General features: G+C 41.0%; 1 protein-coding gene across 1 annotated transcript; it reads left to right on the top strand.

Annotated features, from left to right (window-relative positions):
- Positions 1-8,272: 8,272 nt before the first annotated feature.
- LOC133752493 (large ribosomal subunit protein eL32-like) lies at positions 8,273-8,713 on the top strand. The gene has a single exon (XM_062182997.1). The coding sequence runs from the start codon at positions 8,273-8,275 to the stop codon at positions 8,666-8,668; it is 396 nt and encodes a 131-aa protein (XP_062038981.1). The 3' UTR covers positions 8,669-8,713.
- Positions 8,714-22,510: the final 13,797 nt, after the last annotated feature.

Raw genomic sequence — 22,510 nt, 5'->3', positions numbered from 1 at the left:
TCCAGCCTTACTAGATGGCTGAACTGCCTGATCTTGGACTGAAAACCTCCAAAACTGTAAGCAAATATAAACCTTTTTTCTTCCTAGATACATCTTTACAGGCATTTTAGTTGTAGTAACAAAAAACTTACTAATAAAAGCTTAAAATTCAAAATCTGCTAGATATCAAGGTAGACAGGACAGGCAGTGATCAGATTCATCCGATGGTAAAATGAAAACAGCAAGAAGGGCTTTAATTATGTGGAGTGGACAAGAAAGACTTCTCTCATGAAGCAGTTTGTCAACTGAGATCTAAAAATAAAGAGCCTGACATGCAAAAAGCCCAGGAAAGAGTATTCTAGGAATTTGCTAGAGCGTAGGCTGTAAGATGAAAAATAGATGGAGGAAATTAGAGTGTAGGGAATGATAGGGAGACTGAAATGAGATAAAGCTGATCAGAGTAGATATAGTATGGGGTTCTTGTAGGCAATAGAAATTTTATCTTTATCCTCATAAAAATAGGACTCTTTAGAGGATCTTAAGGGGAAGTGAAGCGATGTCTGCATTTGTAAAGGCCACAGTGCAGAAAATTAGTTGGAAAAGGAATGGATGGAATCAGGGATCCTAGTTACAAAATTATTGCAGTTGTTCAAGTTAGGAAAGATAATGGATCATGGTAGTAACAGTGAAAGTAGAAATACAATTTAAACATAAATTTAAGTAAAATTGATAGTGCTTAACAATGGATAGTTATTTGTGTATGCTGTGTCAAGAAGAATGCTGGGAAAATGATCACAAAAATCTTAGCAAGGTCAATATCTAAATTGGGGGCGTATTAGAACAGTTCTTTTCTTCATTGTGAAAATGTTTTTCTAAAATTTCTACAATGAGCATGGGCTATGTTTATAATAGCAAAAAAGTAATAATTACATTTTTAAAATCCCTAAGGGAGATGATATCAAACGTTAATTATCAATTTGAGGATGCTTTGTGCTACGGCAATCCCCTTGGGAAGCGCTCCATGCTTCGGAGAAGATCTAAAAAATAAAAAGTGCCTTGAGAACCCTCCAAGTGATATCCTCAATGGCTGAACAACTTCATTGCCTGATAATACGTTTAAGTTTTTGAAAACAGTCATAAGTTATTTGATACCACATCTGTTGGGGACTCCCAGGGTGGGGTTTGAGCGGATGGCTGAATGCACTATTTTCATCAGCATAAGGACCAACTATGACTCTGAAGTGATTAAACATGATTTTCTTTTTCTGGTTTGTAAACAGGCACTGAAGGGAAAGGTAAATTCTAAAGAAATTTTAATTCTAGGTGGCTTTTGACAAAATCCTTCGATGTAACCTATACAGCCTCCCCAGTTTGAATAATAAGAATCACTCCTTATATATTACAGGCAAACTCCTTATATATTACACTCCTTATATATTACAGGCAAAACATATATTACAGGCAAACTTATATTGTCACTCCTTATATATTACAGGCAAACTCTCCTTTCTGAACACCAACAGGAAATACCTCCATCCAGTTCCTCCAACCAAAGACCTAGGTTTTAGGCAGGGTTTCCAAATTGTACCCATTTAATGTTCAGAGATAATATCCAGGAATGTTATTAAGCACATGAATCAGAAACAAAAAAGACAAGATCCTGCTGGGGAAGCAGAAGGCTACAAAGCTTCCAGCACAGATGACCACAGACATATTCTATGACTAAAGGATAATATAGAAAAGTTATTGAAAAAATTACAAAACAAGAGTTGGGGCCTTTGTCCAGTTCCTTCACTTCAAAACCAAATGCCAATTCCAGTCAATAAGACCAGATTTTCAATCATAGGCAGCAGCTGTTTGGGTTCTAAAAGCATAATAACAAAAAGGTTCAGTCATCTAACTTTCTAACCAATTTATTTTAAATGTTTAAAAACTTACCTCTTGTCAGTGATATATTAGATGACTCTTGGTATTTTATGGTGATGCATAAAAGTAATGTAATTATGAATGTGCCATTTGCAGAACAAAGTATCTTGGGGAAAATTGCGATTGTAATTGGCTACACTAGCTATCTGGGTTTAAGGATCTGAAATGTGTGATCTTCATGCAGAAAAAATGAGTAAAGTTGAAATAAGGACTTTGGTGTTAAGTACTTAACTTTTCCAAGGATCTTAGTGTCTGGCTGCCCTCCACTGGCTCTAACCAAAGAGAAGGAAGACACCTGGCTGCCCATCCCTCACATCCTCTGCTTGAAAATGCTGAAGAAGGGGGCCGGCACTGTGGTGCAGCGGGTTAACGCCCTGGCCTGAAGCACTGGCATCCCATATGAGCACCAGTTCTAGTCCCAGATGCTCCTCTTCCTATCCAGATCTCTGCTATAGCCTGGGAAAGCAGTAGAAGATGGCCCAAATCCTTGGGCCCCTGCACCTGCGTGGGAGACCCAGAAGAAGCTCTGGCTCCTTGCTTCAGATGGGCGCAGCTCTGGCTGTTGCGGCCAATTGGGGAGTGAAGACCTCTCTCTCTCTCTCTGCCTCTCCTCTCTCTGTGTAACTCAGACTTTCGAATAAATAAATAAAATCTTTTTTAAAAAAAAAGAAAAGAAAATGCTGAAGGATCAGGATGCATGCAGCACTCACCTAAGGCCAGAGTCATCCCACAGCATGGCAGAATGGTGAAAGGATAAGATCCCACTTGTTCCGACAAGTATATGATCTGTGTTTTCAGTGAAACTCTATTTTATCTGTCCAAATGGCAGGGAAATTTTTAATGCATTACTCTCTTCAAAGAGAAAGATAAGCTCTCACAGCCGGCAGATATGTCCTCCAAAACTGTGGGTCTGAGAATGCCATCTCCAAAACTGTAAGCTTGAATGTGCTCTCACGCTGCCCACAAAATAAAATACCTTAGCCCACTAACCAATGCCTTCTACCATCTGTTTCACAATCCATACTTCCAATCTTATTACTAATAGACTGCATGCCCTCCACATATGATACTCTAAAGGTAAAAATAATTCCCATTCCTTTTATGTGTTCCAGGCTTTTTTGCTTATTGTATACATTCATGTTTTTTTTCTCTCTAGCCCTGCTGTTTTTGATCCAATGGTCAATTTTCAGTACACATCATATACAACACCTCGGCAGCAGTTGACCCAGTGACTGTTCCCTCATTCTCGAAATTCTCTCTTCCTTTGGTTTCTGAAACCTCCCTCCTTAGTTTTCTTCTACTTCTACTTTTTCGTTGTCAGTCTCACTCTTCTCTATCCAACCTATAAATACTGGAGTGATTTAGTGCTGAGCCCAAGACACTCCGCTTTTTCTTACATTTTTTCCATAGATGATCCCATCTAGTCCCTTGATTTGTTTTAAAAAAAAAAACTATAAGGCCGGCGCCGTGGCTCAACAGGCTAATCCTCCGCCTTGCGGCGCCGGCACACCGGGTTCTAGTCCCGGTTGGGGCACCGATCCTGTCCCGGTTGCCCCTCTTCCAGGCCAGCTCTCTGCTGTGGCTAGGGAGTGCAGTGGAGGATGGCCCAAGTCCTTGGGTCCTGCACCCTATGGGAGACCAGGAGAAGCACCTGGCTCGTGGCTTCGGATCAGCGTGATGCGCCGGCCGCAGCGCGCTACCGCGGCGGCCATTGGAGGGTGAACCAACGGCAAAAGGAAGACCTTTCTCTCTGTCTCTCTCTCTCACTGTCCACTCTGCCTGTCAAAAAAAAAAACTATAAAAAGATGATTCTCTAATTTATATCCCAAGTTCATGTATCCAATTGTCTACTTGACATCTTCACTTGCATCTTAAATTCTCCATTTCTTCCACTCACATACGTTAGTTAATAAACCTGCCTCTCCCCTAATTTTCCCCATAACACTCAATGGCAACTCGAAGCTAGAAACCTGGATCTTACTCTTGTGTCCCCCTTGTCCTCATCCCTTAGACCCAGGTATTAAATAGAGATGCAAGTTTATGAGGGGATAAATGGAAAGTTCTGTTTTGACTTGCTACATTTGGGGTACCTGTTGGTAGCCAAGGTGGAAATGTTAAATAGCAGCTATATTTATGGATTTGAAGCTGAGGAATGAGATCTGAGTCATGTATTTGGGAATCATCTCAAATTCAAAGAAGTGGGAGATGAGTTGCAGGGAAGTCTGAAATCTCAGATTTTTAGTTGGAGTCATTGAGTAGAAGATAACATCATTCACTGTGATAGAGAACACAGGAAAAGAAACGGTTTTCTAGAAACATGATGGAATCAATTTTAGATGTGTTGAGTTTGAGGTGCCCACAAGAGATCCAAATGGATACATGAAGTAGGCAGTTGCCTATGTAGTTTAGAACTCAAGAGAAGGTCATAGATAGCATAAAGCCATAGGAAATAATAATATTTAAGAAATGACTGCAGGAAAGGGGGCCCAATAAGAAGTCTGAGAAGGAAGAATTAAAGAGGCCCTAGGAAATCTACTTCATGCTGCCACCATGCAAGACACATCAAAGTATTAGAAATACAGCAGTCCACTTTCTTTGCTTTCTTCAAACTTTAAGCCCACAGTTACATGTAGCTTGGAAACTTGTAGAAGCTGAATGCCAGACAGATTTCAGAAGCCATCTAATCCATAGTATGGGAATGAAGTGTGCAGACATTGTAGCCAGGATACCTGTTCCACCTTAAACTGGAAATTTGTCCCTCAGTTTACTCACCTGTAAAGTGATGATAGTACATTCTTCAAAAAGCTATAATGAAGATTAACCAAGTTAATATTTGTAAAGCGTTTAGAACAGTATCTGGGAATAAGCGAACACAATATTAATGCTTATTAAAATAAAATACAAGGCTGGCGCTGTGACTCACTTGGTTAATCTTCTGCCTGCAGCACCAGCATCCCATATGGGCACTGGGTTCTAGTCCCAGTTGGGGCGCTGGGTTCTAGTCCCGGTTGCTCCTCTTCCAGTTCAGCTCTCTGCTGTGGTCCGGGAGGACAGTGGAGGATGGCCCAACTGCTTGGGCCCCTGCACCTGCATGGGAGACCAGGAAGAAGCACCTGGCTCCTGGCTTCGCATCGGCGAAGCGCCGGCCATAGTGGCCATTTGGGGAGTGAACCAACGGAAGGAAGACCTTTATCTCTCTCTCTCTCTCTCTCTCTCTCTCTCACTGTCTATAACTCTACCTGTCAAATAAAAAAATAAAATAAAATAGATTCATCTGGGAGAGTCTGGCTTAATTTATATCAGCTGGGACAAGGCATCATCATTTACTAAAACTCCTTCGGTTATTTTAATGTGAAACCAGGGATAAGACCCTATGATCCAGTCCTGGGCTTCATAACATTTACATGCATAGGATTCACTTGCAGATCTTGTTAAGTTGCAAATTCTGGTTCAGCTTTGGGGTAGAGGTCGTGTTTTAAACAAGTAACCATGTGATGCAGATTCTGCAGGCCCATGTACCACACTTTGAGTAGCAAGGGTGTAATCCAATTCCCTTCATTTTCCAATTTAGATTAATAATTTTCCCAAGGTCACACAACTAGTCAGTAGAACTGAATCAGGGCTCTGACTTTTAACTCTGCATACCCTCCTTTTTTCTACCTCCATCTTTACTGCTAATTCACATTAAGCAAAATGTATCTTTGATGTTCAAGAGCAGCAGCTCCCTGTTTTATCTTTACTGCTAGCATTAATTGTGAGAATGCCCTATACATAAAAGGCATAGGCAACACTGAAATGCTTGGAGTTTCCACATCTCTAGCTGTACCTCTGCAATGCAATTCCAAGTAATATGTCCACACGAGAGTGACATCAATGTGTGGGGGAGTCAACTCTGAATGTGCATGAACTGCTTGAGTCATCTGAAACTTGGGTCCACTACAAGTAACATGACCACCTCATCTTACCATCAGTTTTGTGGTATGCATCAACCACAGTGGTACTAATGTCTTAGAACCTTGTGTTAGTCTGCTTTCCACTACTACCATGAAATACCTGATACAATATACTTTATACAGAGAAAAGTTTGATTTATCTCACAGTTTTGGAGGCTTAAGGGTATGATGCTGGCATTGCTTCAGTTCTGGTGAGGGCCTCATAGTGAACATGGTACATGATGGCGAGCATGCAGAAGAAGGATCCCAAAATGAACCTGGAAGCAGAAAGAGCTAGGTGAGACAAGGTTTGCTCCTTTTATACCAACGAGAACTACCAAGAGAGCTACTTCATGCCCCTAATGAAGTAAGGACCTTCTACTAGGCCACGCCCTTTAAGTTCCCCTGCACCTCGCAATAGCACCACCCTGAAGACCAAGCCTCCTAGTCACATGTACCTTTGTTGGGACACAGTGAAATCATATTCAAGCCATAGAAAACTTTACATTTAAAAGGATTCCTCATGGTGTCCCCTCCTCTTTCAAAGCAAATTATCTTTCAGAAAAGAAAAATTTCTCCTCTAATAACTTCTGTGGAAATTTGGGCTTTCGTATCTCAAGGTTGCTTGAAATGGGTTGTGCCAATGATGTTTGGTGTCCTTAGATTGTAAGGAATGCTGAAGGAATCTGGATGGCTGCTTGAGCACCAAGTCCTGGCAGTGAGGGGGATGGAGGGAGTGCTTTCCTCTTCCTTGTTAGCAGTGTTTGGAAGACTCAGGCTTCACAAGGTTCTCCCCCCGCCAGCAGCCACATCTCTGGCTTTACCAGAGATCTTGTCTCCCATCAGCTGCTCCACCTGCTACTCAACTCGTTTAAATGTCAAAGCAGCTGTGCCAATTAGCACTGACCCAAGCATCCAAAGCCTGAAAAGAAATGAGGTGTAAATGCAAAAGTCAAGATGAAGAAGCCCTTACAAAATGCTCCCCCCCATGCCTCAGACCTGCTCATATTTTTTCAAGGAAGGGAGGCTTTTTCAGAAGGTGCTGTGGGAGCAGGAAAGGCAACACACATGCAACAGAAAGCAAACAGGGCCAGGAAAGACCTTAGTGAGCTGATCTTTTCAGGTTCTGTTTGTAGAACTGTATTGAACTTTCTTTGGAAACCTTATGATATTTGACAGACAGAAATAACAGTACCTCTGTGAAGTGTTCAAAAGGGGATTGTTAATAAGCAGTATACTCAACCGTGTGTATGGATTAATCATACTCGTTAGAAGAAAAATGTTGATAATTGTGTCCAAATGTGCTTAGGTTCTGTGACAGATACAAGAGTCCTTTGGGACTTCCCTGAGACAGCCATATGCACCCCTATTTGGACTGAAGACTATATTTAAATAGGCTCTAGGATCAAATGGCTGCTTACGACAAACAATAGCCTACACCTTCTTCAATTTTTCAATTGAGTTAAATTGATAATGCCCTGTCAACACAGCAAAATGCTAATTGTAATTAGAACTACTACTTTGGATTCCAGTTCCTGAATGTTAGCTCAGAAAAACAGCCTTCCCTTCTTTATGCCCTCAATTGTAATGAACTGCAGAAGCACCTAGTTGAAGCTCTCAGGGGTCATGCCATCAATTTTTGTCACTAGCAATAATACTTAAGAAAGAAGGAATGCCTAAAGGCAAAGTCAGGCAGCATGCTCCAACACACAGGATTCAGAGCTGGTAGAGGCAGAGTCAAGTCTGTGATCTCCCTCTAACTCACCTCGCCACCCCTCTGGCACCTTCTCAGTCTCAGTTTTGTCATCAATAAAATGAAGAGAGAAAATGAGGTCAGATCAAAGATGACTTCCAAGTCCTACCTACTAAGATTTCTCCAGAACCTGTTTTCTTTCATGTAGCTGTCACTGCACAACCATTGAAGTATCTGTTTGTGCTTGGATTCCTGCCTTCCACCAAAGGGTCAAGGTCCCCAAAGCTGGAAGGAGGCTGATAATCATCTGTAGGTTAGTTTAAGCCTTTCCAAGCCAACTCTCCACGAACCCCAGAACTTCTGTTCTAGGCATGATTACAAGGAATAACCTTTACATGACTTCGATGAAAAAGTTTTAGTACTTAACATGAGGGTTAGAAATTTGGTTAAAAAAAAAATTCCAAGATGTCAGGTCCAGCAAAGCAGATAGACCTGGGTTTGCATCCAAACTCCACCCCTTCCTAATGATGCAGCACTACATTTCATAAGTTCTCAGAATTCCATCTTCCTCATCTGTAAAATGGAAATACTAATAGTATTACCTATCCCATTGGGTTCTACTGGGGTGCCAAGAGACAAGACACATGCCTTTCCCAGGGCATGGTAACCATTCAATAAAGGGTATTGCCCTTCTTTTCCTCGGCATTGCCTCTGGAGGTGGCTGCCTTCCCCTCGAGGCACCATGGCCACCCTGATGAAGACCAAGATCGTCAAAAAGAGGACCAAGTTCATCTACCACCAGTTGGACTGTTATGTCAAGATTAAGCGTAACTGGTGGAAACCCAGAGGTATTGACAAGAGGGTGCGGAGAAGATTCATGGGCCAGATCTTGATGCCCAACATTGGTTACGGGAGCAACAAGAAGACCAAGCACATGCTGCCCAGCGGCTTCCGGAAGTTCCTGGTCCACAACGTCAAGGAGCTGGAGGTGCTGCTGATGGGCAACAAATCCTACTGTGCAGAGATTGCTCACAACGTCTCCTCCAAGAACTGCAAGGCCATTGTGGAGAGAGCGGCCCAGCTGGCCATCAGGGTCACCAACCCCAATGCCAGGCTGCGCAGTGAAGAAAATGAGTAGGCGGTTTGGGTGCGCATTTTATTTGTTTTTAAATAAAACCTTGAAAACCACAAAAAAAAAAAAAAGGATATTGCCCTCTTGCAATGCAACATTGGGAAGAGCAGATGTCTCCATGTCTGCTCTAATTTCTTAAACACCTAAGCTCCTCATATGCAAATTACAGCAATCCTGGTGGATACAGAATGTGAATGAATGGGACAAACTAACATGTAGAAAAAAAGAGAAAAGAGAGGAAGGAAAGAAGAAAGGAAAGAAGGAAAGAGGCACATTTCATAGGATTTCAGGTAATACTTTGACTACCTATATCTTTATATCTCCTGTTTTGAGGTTATGGTTGTGGCTGTGGCTGTGGCTATGAATGTGGTTGTTTCCAAATGGAACTTCTTTCATCAGCCTTTAAGGCATTCAGGTCTGGCTATAAAGACTATGAGAGTATTTCAGGCATGGAAAGCCAAGACACTCTGGCAAAAAATGACCTACATGAAAGAGCTCTGTGAGTGAGATCCTGGTGGAAAGAAGGGGCCATCAGAGAAGGAGGTACCTTTCTCTGAAGGGAGGAAAGAACTTCCACTTTGCTTATGGCCCTGTTTAACAACGGAGTTTGTGGACTCAAAAGGCTTCCATAGCCTTGGCAGCTCATGTCAAGAGCCTCAGGTGATCACTGATGTCATAAATAATAATGTCAGGAGTCTTTCAAGATGGCGGAATAGGAAGGGAGCACATTGATAGTTCAGCAAGACACACAGGTTAATAAAAGTGGAGATACTGCAGGGTCAAGGAAGAGTAGGGGAAGAAACAGCAGCAGAAACTCTTCCGGAACTAGTGATTCACAGTGGACCTGCGTGGAGAGCGTGGAAGCCCTAGTTTGGGACACCAGCGGCAGACTCAACACATCAGCGCTGGAACGCGAGGTGAGCCGAACCAAAATAGCCCAAGACACCAGCGGGCAAGCGGAAAGAGGAGGCTAGAGGGAACAAAGCTTGAAACTCCGTGGGGAAAAGTTCACCAGGCTAACTAGAAGAGAGAGAGGGAAAAAAAAAAGTGACCGATACGGACACGAGTTTCTATCTTCTCTCTCTCCGCTCACCCCTCAAAGGCGAGCAAGATAAAGAGCAGGCACCATTTTGGACATACGTCATAAGCAGGGTGACCTCAGGTCTGCACCGGCCCTGAGCTAGCAGAAAAACCTGACTCTGGGGGGAGGGGTGAAATAACAGGAGATTAGCATCTAACTTGGCAACCCAGTGGGAGACTGCAGGAGAACTGGTGCCCACACTGAGGGCAGCAGAGAGTCCCTGTGTGGTCCTTGGGAAAGAGCTTCCAATCTGTGGCTCCTGTGGGTATATCATTTGCCTGCTAACTACCTCCAATTACGTTCAGCTGTGCGGAATTACTTCCCTTTTGAATCAAAAAAAGAAAGAAAGAGATTTACCACACCTAACCTGGGAGTGTCATCTTTGACACACCCTCAACCCTGAGGAACCAAACACAGCTCTCAGTCCACACTTATCTCAAGCCTCTAAGGCTCCACTGAAAGCAGACAGTCCACTTAATATAGAGCCATAGTGTAACAAGAAAAAACACCACAGTGAAGAAACCAAATATCTCCAACATGCCAAACAACAAACGCAAAAACCAAGCTAACAAGAACAAGGAAGACACTATGACGCCCCCAAATGAAAAAGACACCCCAATTCAAGATTATGAAGATGAGGAGATTGAAGAAATACAAGAAGCAGATCTCAAAAAATTGATAAGAACATTAAGAAGTTCTCAAAAACAAATTCTTGAACTACAGAAATCCTTAATGGACAAGATAGAACATCTCTCTCGTGAAAATGAAATATTAAGGAGGAATCAAAATGAAATGAAACAACTAGTAGAACATGAAACTCTTATAGTGACAAGAAACCATAATGAAATGAAGAACTCAATAGATCAAATGACAAACACATTAGAGAGCCTTAAAAACAGAATGGGCGAAGCAGAAGAGAGAATATTGGAATTAGAAGACAGAGAACAGGAAAGGAAACAGGCAAACCAAAGAAAAGAAGAAGAAATTAGAAATCTAAAAAATACTGTCGGGAATCTATAGGATACTATTAAAAAACCCAACATTCGGGTTCTAGGAGTTCCTGAAGGCATGGAGAGGGAGAAAGGATTAGAAGGCCTTTTTAGTGAGATACTAGCAGAAAATTTCCCAGGTTTGGAAAAGGACAGAGGCATCTTAGTACAGGAAGCTTATAGAACCCCTAATAAACATGACTAAAAGAGATCCTCACCACGACACATTGTAATCAAACTCACCACAGTGAAACATAAAGAAAAGATTCTAAAAGGTGCAAGAGAGAAACGTCAGATTACTCTTAGAGGATCTCCAATTAGACTCACAGCTGACTTCTCACCAGAAACCCTACAAGCTAGAAGGGAATGGCGAGACATAGCCCAGGTACTAAGAGAGAAAAACTGCCAGCCCAGAATATTATATCCTACAAAGCTCTCATTTGTGAATGAAGGTGAAATTAAGACTTTTCATAGCAAACAGAAACTGAAAGAATTTGTTGCCACTCATCCTGCCCTGCAAAAGATGCTTAAAGATGTCTTACACACAGAAACACAGAAACATGGTCATCAATATGAAAGAAGGTAAAGGAAGGAAACCTCACAGCAAAAGATCACAGGAAGCTCAATTTCTCTTTGCCATAGAATTAAACTCTGATGCTCTGTTAAAGCAATGTGTTAAAGTAATCTAAAAACAAAAAGCAATTCAAATCAATTGGCAATCTACAAAAAGAGTTAAAGATTTTAAAAGTTATTATTAAAATTGCTATATTGGTCTATTATGCTATGTTATATGTGTGTACATATTGTATGTCCACATAGGAAATTTTATTAAGAGTTTTATTTTAAATGGCTTATAGATAAGATTGTCCATAAATTTAAGCTGCTAAAATTAATCAAAGATACATTTTAATTTGTGGGACCTGAATCTGTGTATCATATGTTTTAAACTTGTTGGTAGAAAGAAACTAAAAACATTTTATATGGTTGTGCTTAAGTTTACTGGCTAAACAAACTACACCATGTTAGATATTTAAGAGGTGTTTTCAAATACATGATTCTTAAAATTTATAGAAGTCATTGGACCCTCTGGTAAATGTTTTCCTAAGTTGTTATCTAATGGTTGAAACGGTTTGCTAAGTATTCATGTAATATTGCTATTGTCAGCAAGCGATCTAGGACTTGCTCCCTCATTTCTCTATTCTAAGCCCAACTTGTTCTTTCATTTCTCTATTCTCTTCAAGGTAGGAAACTAATTCTATTATGAAGGAATCTGTAGGACGTACAATTTAATCTTTAGACCTTATAAAAGAGATGGCTAACATTTTTCTGTAATAGCATAGCCAAAATAAGAACTTAACTAATAATCTCATAGCTAGATTCACTTCGCCATCAGCGAAGTATGCAGTAAGTAGAAAAAACCTCCCTTTCAGACCAAAGGGAAAGAAAGTTTTAAAGTGAGAATATAATTTTCCTCATGGGCATTGTCTACCTTAGAAAAACTACTACAGAACATGCCTGTGACTATAGACTTGTAGTTCAGGCCACCGAAGATTAGAGATGGGATATGGGCACTCCCTTGACTTGCATCCTCTGGTCTGCTTTAACACAAACCAGGAGGAAAAGAAAGCTCGGCATCAGAAGCAATGGGTGGCAGGCCTATTAATGGCTGATCTGTACAGTGATCTGCCCTCAAGGAGACCCAACAGGCCAGTCCACTGCAGTGGCTTTCAATGTGGTAAGCATGGGCTTCAGCAGAAGTCAGCTTGTGAAAAGCCCTGGCAGCTCTGCCAAGAGTTGGATCACTGGAAATGGACCTGCCCTGGAGTCGAAGGATGCCCAGGTCAGAGCCACAGATCTTATTGGCTCTAAGCTGAAAAGCCCTTCACTCAGCCCAACTTCCAAAGTGACCACTGCAGCTGAGGGTATGGTCAAATAGGGTCAGCAACATTGCAGGCAGAACTGTAAATTTCTTGTTAGAGATGCCCCCTACCTTCACCTGGCCAGCTCTCCTCCCAGCCCAGCCAAGTAATGAAAGTCAACAGAGTGCCTTCCCCTAGGAGGTTCACACCTCCCTTAGGATATACCCCATGTGAAGAGATAGGTCTGGGCCTCTGAATTTACAAGGCCTAAAGCCCAACAGATTATTATCAAGCCCCTTCTATCAGGTTCTATTTGCCTCTCAATCAGAAAACTTAATTGTAGCTTAGACAGCACCTTTCTTAGCTCCTCTAATAATGACTCTGTCCTTTGTTCTAGACCCTGTCTAGCACACTTGGGCCCCATTCCTTTGTAATCATAACCTCTACTCTACCACCAATGGCTCTACTCCCAACCTGTGTGTACTGATGGTCCTCTTCCCCACTTAATGCTGTATAATTGTTCAAACCTGGTAAATGCCACTCTTAGAATCATTGGTTACTATCCTCACTCTGTCTTTTATGACCTTGTCTAAATATGATCAGAGTCGGCAAACTTGGAAGGCCTCCATAGCCTTGGCAACTCATGACGACAGCCTAGGGTGGTTACTGGCGCCATAAACTAGATTGTCAATTTGTTGGTTCAACAACAGGAGTCACTGTGCACTTGCTCCTCATGTGGGATCTCTGTCCTTAATGTGCTGTACATTGTGATTTAATGCTATAACTAGTACTCAAACAGTATGTTTCACTTTGTGTTTCTATGTGGGTGCAAACTGTTGAAATCTTTATACTAAATTGATCTTCTGTATATAAAGAGAATTGAAAATGAATCTTGATGTGAATGGAAGGGGAGAGGGAGCGGGAGAGGGGAGGGTTGTGGGTGGGAGGGAAGTTATGGGAGGGGGAAGCCATTGTAATCCATAAGCTGTACACTGGAAATTTATATTCATTAAATAAAAGTTAAAAAAAAATAATGTCAATTGTTAAATCAATAACAGGAGTCACTGTGCACTTACTCCCCATGTAGGACTTCGGTCCTTAATGAGTTGTACTATGAGAATTAACAGTAAAACTTGTCTTCAAACAGTACTTTATACTTTGTGTGTGTGTGTGTGGGGGTGCAAACTGTTGAAATCTTTACTTAGTATAGAGTTAGTCTTTTGTACATAAAGATAATTAAAAATGAATCTTGACCATACCCTCAGCTGCAGTGGTCACTTTGGAAGTTGGGCTGAGTGAAGGGCTTTTCAGCTTAGAGCCATTAAGATCTGTCAAGTAGGGTCAGCAACATTGAAGGCAGAACTGTAAATTTCTTGTTAGAGATGCCACCTGCCTTTACCTGGCCTGCTCTCCTCCCAGCCCAGCCAAGTAATGAAAGTCAACAGAGTGCCTTCCCCTAGGAGGTTCACACCTCCCTTAGGATATACCCCATGTGAAGAGATAGGTAGGTCTGGGCCTCTTAACTTACAAGGCCTAAAGCCCAACAGATTATTATCAAGCCCCTTCTATCAGGTTCTATTTGCCTCTCAATCAGAAAACTTAATTGTAGTTTAGACAGAACCTTTCTTAGTTCCTCTAATAATGACTCTGTCCTTTGTTCTAGACCCTGTCTAACGTACTTGGGCCTCATTCCTGTGTAATCATAACCTCTACTCTACCACCAATGGCTCTACTCCCAACCTGTGTGTACTGACGGTCCTCTTCCCCACTTAATGCTGTATAATTGTTCAGACCTGGTTAATGCCACTCTTAGGATCATTGGTTACTATCCTCACTCTGTCTTTTATGACCTTGTCTAAATATGATCAGAGTCGGCAAACTCAAAAGGCTTCCATAGCCTTGGCAACTCATGACGACAGCCTAGGGTGGTTACTGGCACCATAAACTAGATTGTCAATTTGTTGGGTCAACAACAGGAGCCACTGTGCACTTGCTCCTCATGTGGGATCTCTGTCCTTAATGTGCTGTACATTGTGATTTAATGCTATAACTAGTACTCAAACAGTATGTTTCACTTTGTGTTTCTATGTGGGTGCAAACTGTTGAAATCGTTATACTAAATTGATCTTCTGTATATAAAGAGAATTGAAAATGAATCTTGATGCAAATGGAAGGGGAGAGGGAGCGGGAGAGGGGAGGGTTGCGGGTGGGAGGGAAGTAATGGGAGGGGGAAGCCATTGTAATCCATAAGCTGTACACTGGAAATTTATATTCATTAAATAAAAGTTAAAAAAATAAAAAAATAAAAAAATGAATCTTAATGAAGAATGGGATAAGAGAGGGAGTAGGAGATGGGATGGAAGTGGGGGTGGGAGGGTGGGTATGGGGGGAAGAACGGCTATATTCCAAAAGCTGTACCTATGAAATTTATATTTATTGAAATAAAAGCTTTCTAAAAAATAGAACTCCATTCCTTTTCAGCACTTTTTTTATTTTCAAAGATTTTTTGCTACAATTAGTGTCTTGTAAAACTTTGTTTTATACCTTTGTGAAACTAATGGTTAAGAATGTTATATTATTATAGTTTTAATAATCTGTGCTTTTTAAAACTTTTATTTAATAAATATAAATTTCCAAAGTACAACTTTTGCACTACAGTGGCTTCCCCCCCATAACCTCCCTCCCACCCACAACCATCCCATCTTCTGCTCCCTCTCCCATCCCATTCTTCATCGAGATTCATTTTCAATTCTCTTTATATACAGAAGATCAACTTAGCATATACTAAGTCAAGATTTCAATAGACTGCACCCACACAGACACACAAAGAATAGAGTACTGTTTGAATACTAGTTATACTGTTAATTCGCATAGTACAACACATTAAGGACAGAGATCCTACATGGGGAGTAAGTGTACAGTGACTTCTGTTGTTGATTTAACAATTTACACTCTTGTTTATGGCATCAGAAATCACCCTAGGTTCTTGTCATGAGTTGCCAAGGCCCCTGAAGCCTCTTGAGTTCAAAAACTCTGATCTTATTTCGACAAGGTAATAGTCAAAGTGGAAGTTCTCTTCTCCCTTCAGAGAAAGGTACCTCCTTCTTTGATGGCCCGTTCTTTCTGCTGGGATCTCACTCACAGAGATCTTTCATTTCATTTAGGGTTTTTTTTTTTGACACAGTGTCTTGGCTTTCCATGCCTGAAATACTCTCATGGGCTTTTTAGCCTGATATGTGGTTATTTTAAAATTTACTGTGTATGGGTAAACTCATCACTTTTCGATTCAATTATTATTTGTAATCATTGTTTGTATTTTCAGTGAACTAGGGCCTTTTTACTTTTTACTTATTAAACTTCTATTTGGTGAAGTATTAAGCCTCTTTACTATAAACTTAAAATATTCTATCTCAAAAACTAAAAAAAAGAAAGGAGGTGGGAGGGAGGAAGAAAATATCATTATGTTCTTAGAATTCCATCTACAAAGCACATTGAATTTCTTAGAAAAAATAGTTAAAATTAAAATTAAAGCTATTTTTTTAAAAATAAAAGGTGAAGGTAAACATTTATTTATTTATTTGAAAGGGAGAGTTACAGAGTTACACAGATCTTCCATCCACTGGTTCACTCCCCAAATGTCCACAGCAGCCAGAGCTGGGCCAAAGCCAAAACCAGGAATCAGGAACTTCTACCAGGTCTTCCACATGGGTACAGGGGCCCATGGACTGGGCCATCTTCTGCTGCTTTCTCAGGTTCATTAACAGGAAGCTGATCAGAAGTGGAGCAGCCAGGACTCGAACCTGCACTCATATGGGATGCCAGCATCGTCGCAGGCAGCAGCTTTATCTGCTACACCATAACATCAGCACCCAGTACCTGTTAAAGTACATGCAACTGGGTCTTAGGAATGTGAGAGGCAGGAATTTCCTGGGAAAGGCTCCCTATTGGGGTTTAGGGTCCTACCTTTGTCTGTTTTCTCTTGCTATAACAAAACACCAGAGGCTGGGTCATTAATAAAGAAAAGAGTTTTTTTCTGGCTCACAGTTCTATCCAAGATCAAGAAGCTGCATCTGATTGGATTTTGGTGAGGGTCCTGTGCTATATTCTATCATGGAGGAGAAGTGGAACGCAGAAGCAAGCACCTTTGGAAGAAATACCTTTGCCAGAGAAACAGAGGGAAGGTGCCAGGCAGGCTGTAGGACAACCTGCTTCCGTAGTAACTAATCCAGTCCCAAGAGACTTACTCCAGTACTGAGAGAACAAACCCAGTTTCTCAAGAAAAAAAATGTTAATTTACTCACGAGGGTGATGTTTTCATGACTGAATTAATTCCCCAAAGCCCCGCTGCTGACAATGCTGCAATAAGGACTTAAGCTTCACCAGAGGTGTTAGTGGGGACAAACCATGTTCAAAGCATAGCAGACTAACCTGAAGTTAGCAGAATTACTTTGAACAATGCTATTATACCTTCTCATCCATCAAATCCAAAATCAAGATAATCTAAGCTTTGCTTAGATGCCTAAGAGCTGCCCAAGCTCTTTCTTCACTGGCCTGACAATATTTCTTCCAATCTCTTGAGACTCCTGAGAAATGATACTGCAGATAATTGATGCTGAGAAGCATTTTACTCTGCAATTGTTTTCATTTTCCCCTTTAGAAGAAATATCAATTGAAGAAAAATAAAATTGGATAAAATTAAGATGGAAAAATTGACCAAATCAAGAAAAACAACAAAATGTTCCTCTTTTTAAGGCTTCCATAGCCTTGGCAGCTCATGACAAGAACCTCAGCTGATTACTAACATCATAAATAAGAGTTTAAATTGTTAAATCAACAACAGAAGTCACTGTGCACTTGCTCCCCATGTAGGATCTCTGTCCTTAATGCGTTGTACTATGTGAATTAACAGTAAAACTACTACTCAAACAGTACTCTATACTTTGTGTGTCTGTGTGGGTGCAGTCTATTGAAATCTTTACTTAGTATATACTAAGTTGATCTTCTGTATATAAAGAGAATTGAAAATGAATCTTGATGAAGAATGGGATGTGAGAGGGAGTGGGAGTTGGGATGGTTGTGGGTGGGAAGGGGGTTATTGGGGGAAAAAGCCGCTATAATCCAAAAGTTGTACTTTGGAAATTTATATTTATTAAATAAAATTTGAGGCCGGCGCCGTGGCTTAACAGGCTAATCCTCCGCCTTGCGGTGCCGGCACACCGGGTTCTAGTCCCGGTTGGGGCGCCGGATTCTGTCCCGGTTGCTCCTCTTCCAGGCCAGCTCTCTGCTGTGGCCCAGGAAGGCAGTGGAGGATGGCCCAAGTCCTTGGGCCCTGCACCCGCGTGGGAGACCAGGAGAAGCACCTGGCTCCTGGCTTCGGATCAGCGAGATGCGCCGGCCGCAGCGGCCATTGGAGGGTGAACCAACGGCAAAAAGGAAGACCTTTCTCTCTGTCTCTCTCTCGCTATCCACTCTGCCTGTCAAAAAAAAAAGTTGAAAAAAAGTTCCTCTTTTTAATGGAAAATACAAAACTATTATTTCTTCTTTCTTCAGATTCTATACTACATATGGGATTGAGGCATTTAATAAATATTGTTTAATTGAATGATGATGAAGATTATTATTTTAATGATAAAAATGTCTCCATATCATGCACATGTCTTAGCCTCTTCTGTAAAAGAATAGATATCCTGGGACTGGCGCTGTGGTATAGCGGGTGAAGTGGCTGCCTGCAGTGCCGTCATCGCATATGGATGCCAGTTCGTGTCCTGGCTGCTCCACTTCCAATCTAGCTCTCTGCTATGGCCTGGGAAAGCAGTGGAGGATGGCACAAGTCCTTGGGCCCCTGCACCTGCGTGGGAGACCTGGAGGAAGCTCCTGGCTCCTGGCTTTGGATCAGCACAGCTCCAGCCATTGCAGCCAATTGGGAAGTGAGCCATCAGATGCAGGATCTCTCTCTCTCTCTCTCTCTCTGCCTCTCCTTCTCTCTGTGTGTAACTGACTTTCAAATAAATAAAATAATTTTTTTAAAAAAAGAATAGATATCCTTCCTTTCTCAAATTTCCCTATAGATCACCTTTTACAGGGAATATTGCAGAAGGGTTCAGGGAGGGGAATACAAGTCTTGACCCTGCTACTTACTAACTGGGTTTTCAGAGAAGTTATTTAAGCCCTCTGTGCTCTGCTTCCTCATTTTATTTTTTAAAGATTTGTTTATTTATTTGAAAGGCAGAGTTACAGAGAGGGAGAGACAGAGAGGAAAGTCTTCCATCTGCTGGTTCACTTCCCGGATAGCCGTAACAGCCAGAGCTGGGCTGATCTGAAGCCAGGAGCCAGGAGCTTCTTCTGGGTCTTCCACGTGGGTGCAGAGGCCCAAGGACTTGGATCATCCTCTGCTGCTTTTGCAGACACATTATCAGGGAGCTGGATTGGAAGTGGAGTAGCCGGGACACTAACCAATACCCATATGGGATGCTGGGGTTGCAGACAGTGGCTTAACCCCCCATGCCACAACTCCTGTTTCCTCATTTTAAAACAATAAGAATGGCACCTTTCTATCCCAGTTTGGTTGTGCTTATTTGAATGATTTATTTTTTTAATTTTATTTAAGGTATATAAATTTCATTTGTTTCATGTATACAGATTTGTGAACATAGTGATACTTCCCACTCTACCCTCCTGCCCATCCATGCTCCATACCTGACACATGTGAAGTGCTTGAGAGCTGCTTGCTAAGGCAGCCCTCCAATACAACGACCATGATAACAATTTTAGCACAAAAATACACTCCATCAAACCTATTTGTTCTGAGAAATGACTAGAGAATCCCCTACCCTTAACACTGAACAATAGCTCATCTTGTGAAATATTCACATACTGCTTGTTTGCTCCCTTGCAGCCAACCAAAGACTGCCGAATAGACCTGAAGACAAAATTGAAAGTCTCTCCTCCTTCCAAGATTCCCGTCCTGATAGAATACTTTACAATCAGTGGCTGTCTCAGTATTTCCTTTTTCATATTTCACAAAACTTACTCTCTGTTTTAATGCTTTTGAATCCCTGCTGAAATGAAAGTGACAGCCACAAGTTTATGAACAAACAGCATTTGTCAATTTTGCCTCAAACTTTCTTTTGTCTTTGACATGTGAAAGAAATACAAGCTATGTTGATTCACAATGTTACACTGCCACTTGCCAACTGTTTTGTATTGAATGCTCAGAGGGGCATTGCACATAGAAGGCATACAATCCATATTCATGGAATCATTAAGTGTATGTTAACTATTATTTTAATCAATATTTATCGAGCCTCCCATATCAGTAGCCACTGTGTTAGATATTTCCGCACACACTTTCTCTTTTTATCACATTATCGAACAACTAAACCTTAAACAGATTGAAAATCTGTTCACTATTTTCTAGAAGTTTGGGTCACAACAAAGAAGGGCTCTGGTGTCTATGAAAATTGAGATTTGGAGAAAACTCAAGACCTAAGACATTTATGACTTACATTTCACCTAGCAGGCTTCCATCAGCATGCAGGAATCATGACAAATTAAATAAAGAATGTTTTTCTGTCATTTTCCAATGCTGACAATGCTTTCCACAATTGTCTTCAGGATCTTCTTTTGCTTTGACACTATGAAGTGTGTAGGAGTGTAGGGTAGAGAAAGTAGAGGGATGTTTCCCTTAAAATTAGGAGATGAACCCAGTGTTTATTGATGGAGGAATGGATAAGCAAAATGCAGTCTATTCACACAATGAAATAGTATGCAGCCTTAAAAAGCAAAGAAATCCTGTCACATGCTACAGTTTGAATGAACTTAGAGGACATGATCCTGAATGAAATAAAGCAGTCACAGAAAGACAAGTACTGTGTGATTCCATGTATATTAGGTACACAGAATAGTGAAATTCATGGAGACAAAAAGCAGAATGAAGGTTGCCAGGGGCCAGAGGGAAGGAGAAGTTGTTATTGCTATTGAATGGGTCTAGAGTTTCAGTTTGGGGAAATGAAAAAGTTTTGGAAATCTGTTGCATAACAATGTAAATAAACAATTTTGGGATACATGAATTTAGTTAATGACAGACTGCATATATATGACAGTGGTGCCATAGATTATAATGGAGCTTAAAAATTATATAGACTCAGAGAAAGTATTTGATAAAATACAACACCCTTTCATGATGAAAACTCTAAGCAAGCTGGGTATGGAAGGAACATTCCTCAATACAATCAAAGCAATTTATGAAAAGCCCACGGCCAACATCCTATTGAATGGGGAAAAGTTGGAAGCATTTCCGCTGAGATCTGGTACCAGACAGGGATGCCCACTCTCACCACTGCTATTCAATATAGTTCTGGAAGTTTTGGCCAGAGCTATTAGGCAAGAAAAAGAAATTAAAGGGATACAAATCGGGAAGGAAGAACTCAAGCTATCCCTCTTTGCAGATGATAGGAGTCTTTATTTAGGGGACCCAAAGAACTCTACTAAGAGACTGCTAGAACTCATCGAAGAGTTTGGCAAAGTAGCAGGATATAAAATCAATGCACAAAAATCAACAGCCTTTGTATACACAGGCAATGCCACAGCTGAGGAAGAACTTCTAAGATCAATCCCATTCACAATAGCTACAAAAACAATCAAATACCTTGGAATAAACTTAACCAAAGACGTTAAAGATCTCTACAATGAAAACTACAAAACCTTACAGAAAGAAATAGAAGAGGATATCAAAAAATGGAGAAATCTTCCATGCTCATGGATTGGAAGAATCAATATCATCAAAATGTCTATTCTCCCAAAAGCAATTTATACATTCAATGCAATACCAATCAAGATACCAAAGACCTTCTTCTCAGATCTGGAAAAAATGATGCTGAAATTCATATGGAGACACAGAAGACCTCGAATAGCCAAAGCAATCTTGTACAACAAAAACAAAGCCGGAGGCATCACAATACCTGATTTCAGGACATACTACAGAGAAGTTGTTATCAAAACAACATGGTACTGGTACAGAAACAGATGGGTAGACCAATGGAACAGAATAGAAACACCAGAAATCAATCCAAACATCTACAGCCAACTTATATTTGAACAAAGATCCAAATCTAATCCCTGGAATAAGGACAGTCTATTCAAGAATTAGTGCTGGAAAAATTGGATTTCCACGTGCAGAAGCTTGAAGCAAGACCCATACCTATCACCTTACACAAAAATTCACTCAACATGGATTAAAGACTTAAATCTACAACCCAAAACCATCAAATTATTAGAGAGCATTGGGAAAACCCTGCAAGATATAGGCACAGGCAAAGACTTCTTGGAAAATACTCCAGCAGCACAGGCAGTCAAAACCAAAATTAACCTTTGGGATTGCATCAAATTGAGAAGTTTCTGTACTTCAAAAGAAACAGTCAGGAAAGTGAAGAGGCAACCAACAGAATGGGAAAAAATATTCACAAACTATACTACAGATAAAGGATTGATAACCAGAATCTACAAAGAAATCAAGAAAACAAACAACCCACTTAAGAGGTGGGCCAAGTACCTCAATAGACATTTTTCGAAAGAGGAAATCCAAATGGCCAACAGACACATGAAAAAATGTTCAGGATCACTAGCAATCAGGGAAATGCAAATCACAACCACAACGAGGTTCCATCTCACCCCGGCGAGAATGGCTCACATTCAGAAATCTACCAACAGCAGATGCTGGAGAGGATGTGGGGAAAAAGGGACACTAACCCACTGTTGGTGGGAATGCAAACTGGTAAAGCCACTATGGAAGTCAGCCTGGAGATTCCTCAGAAACCTGAATATAACCCTACCATACAACCCAGCCATACCACTCCTGGGAATTTACCCAAAGGAAATTAAATTGGCAAACAAAAAAGCCATCTGCACATTAATGTTTATT

The sequence above is a fragment of the Lepus europaeus genome, chromosome X, assembly GCF_033115175.1.
Source record: "Lepus europaeus isolate LE1 chromosome X, mLepTim1.pri, whole genome shotgun sequence".
Taxonomy (NCBI): Eukaryota; Metazoa; Chordata; class Mammalia; order Lagomorpha; family Leporidae; genus Lepus; species Lepus europaeus.
The sequence above is the reverse complement of the archived record's forward strand: the minus strand, read 5'-3'. Positions and strand labels throughout refer to the sequence as shown.

What these genes read in the sequence shown, in the direction of transcription:
- LOC133752493 (XM_062182997.1), top strand. Translation starts at nt 8,273, where the DNA reads ATGGCCACCCTGATGAAGACCAAGATCGTCAAAAAGAGGACCAAGTTC.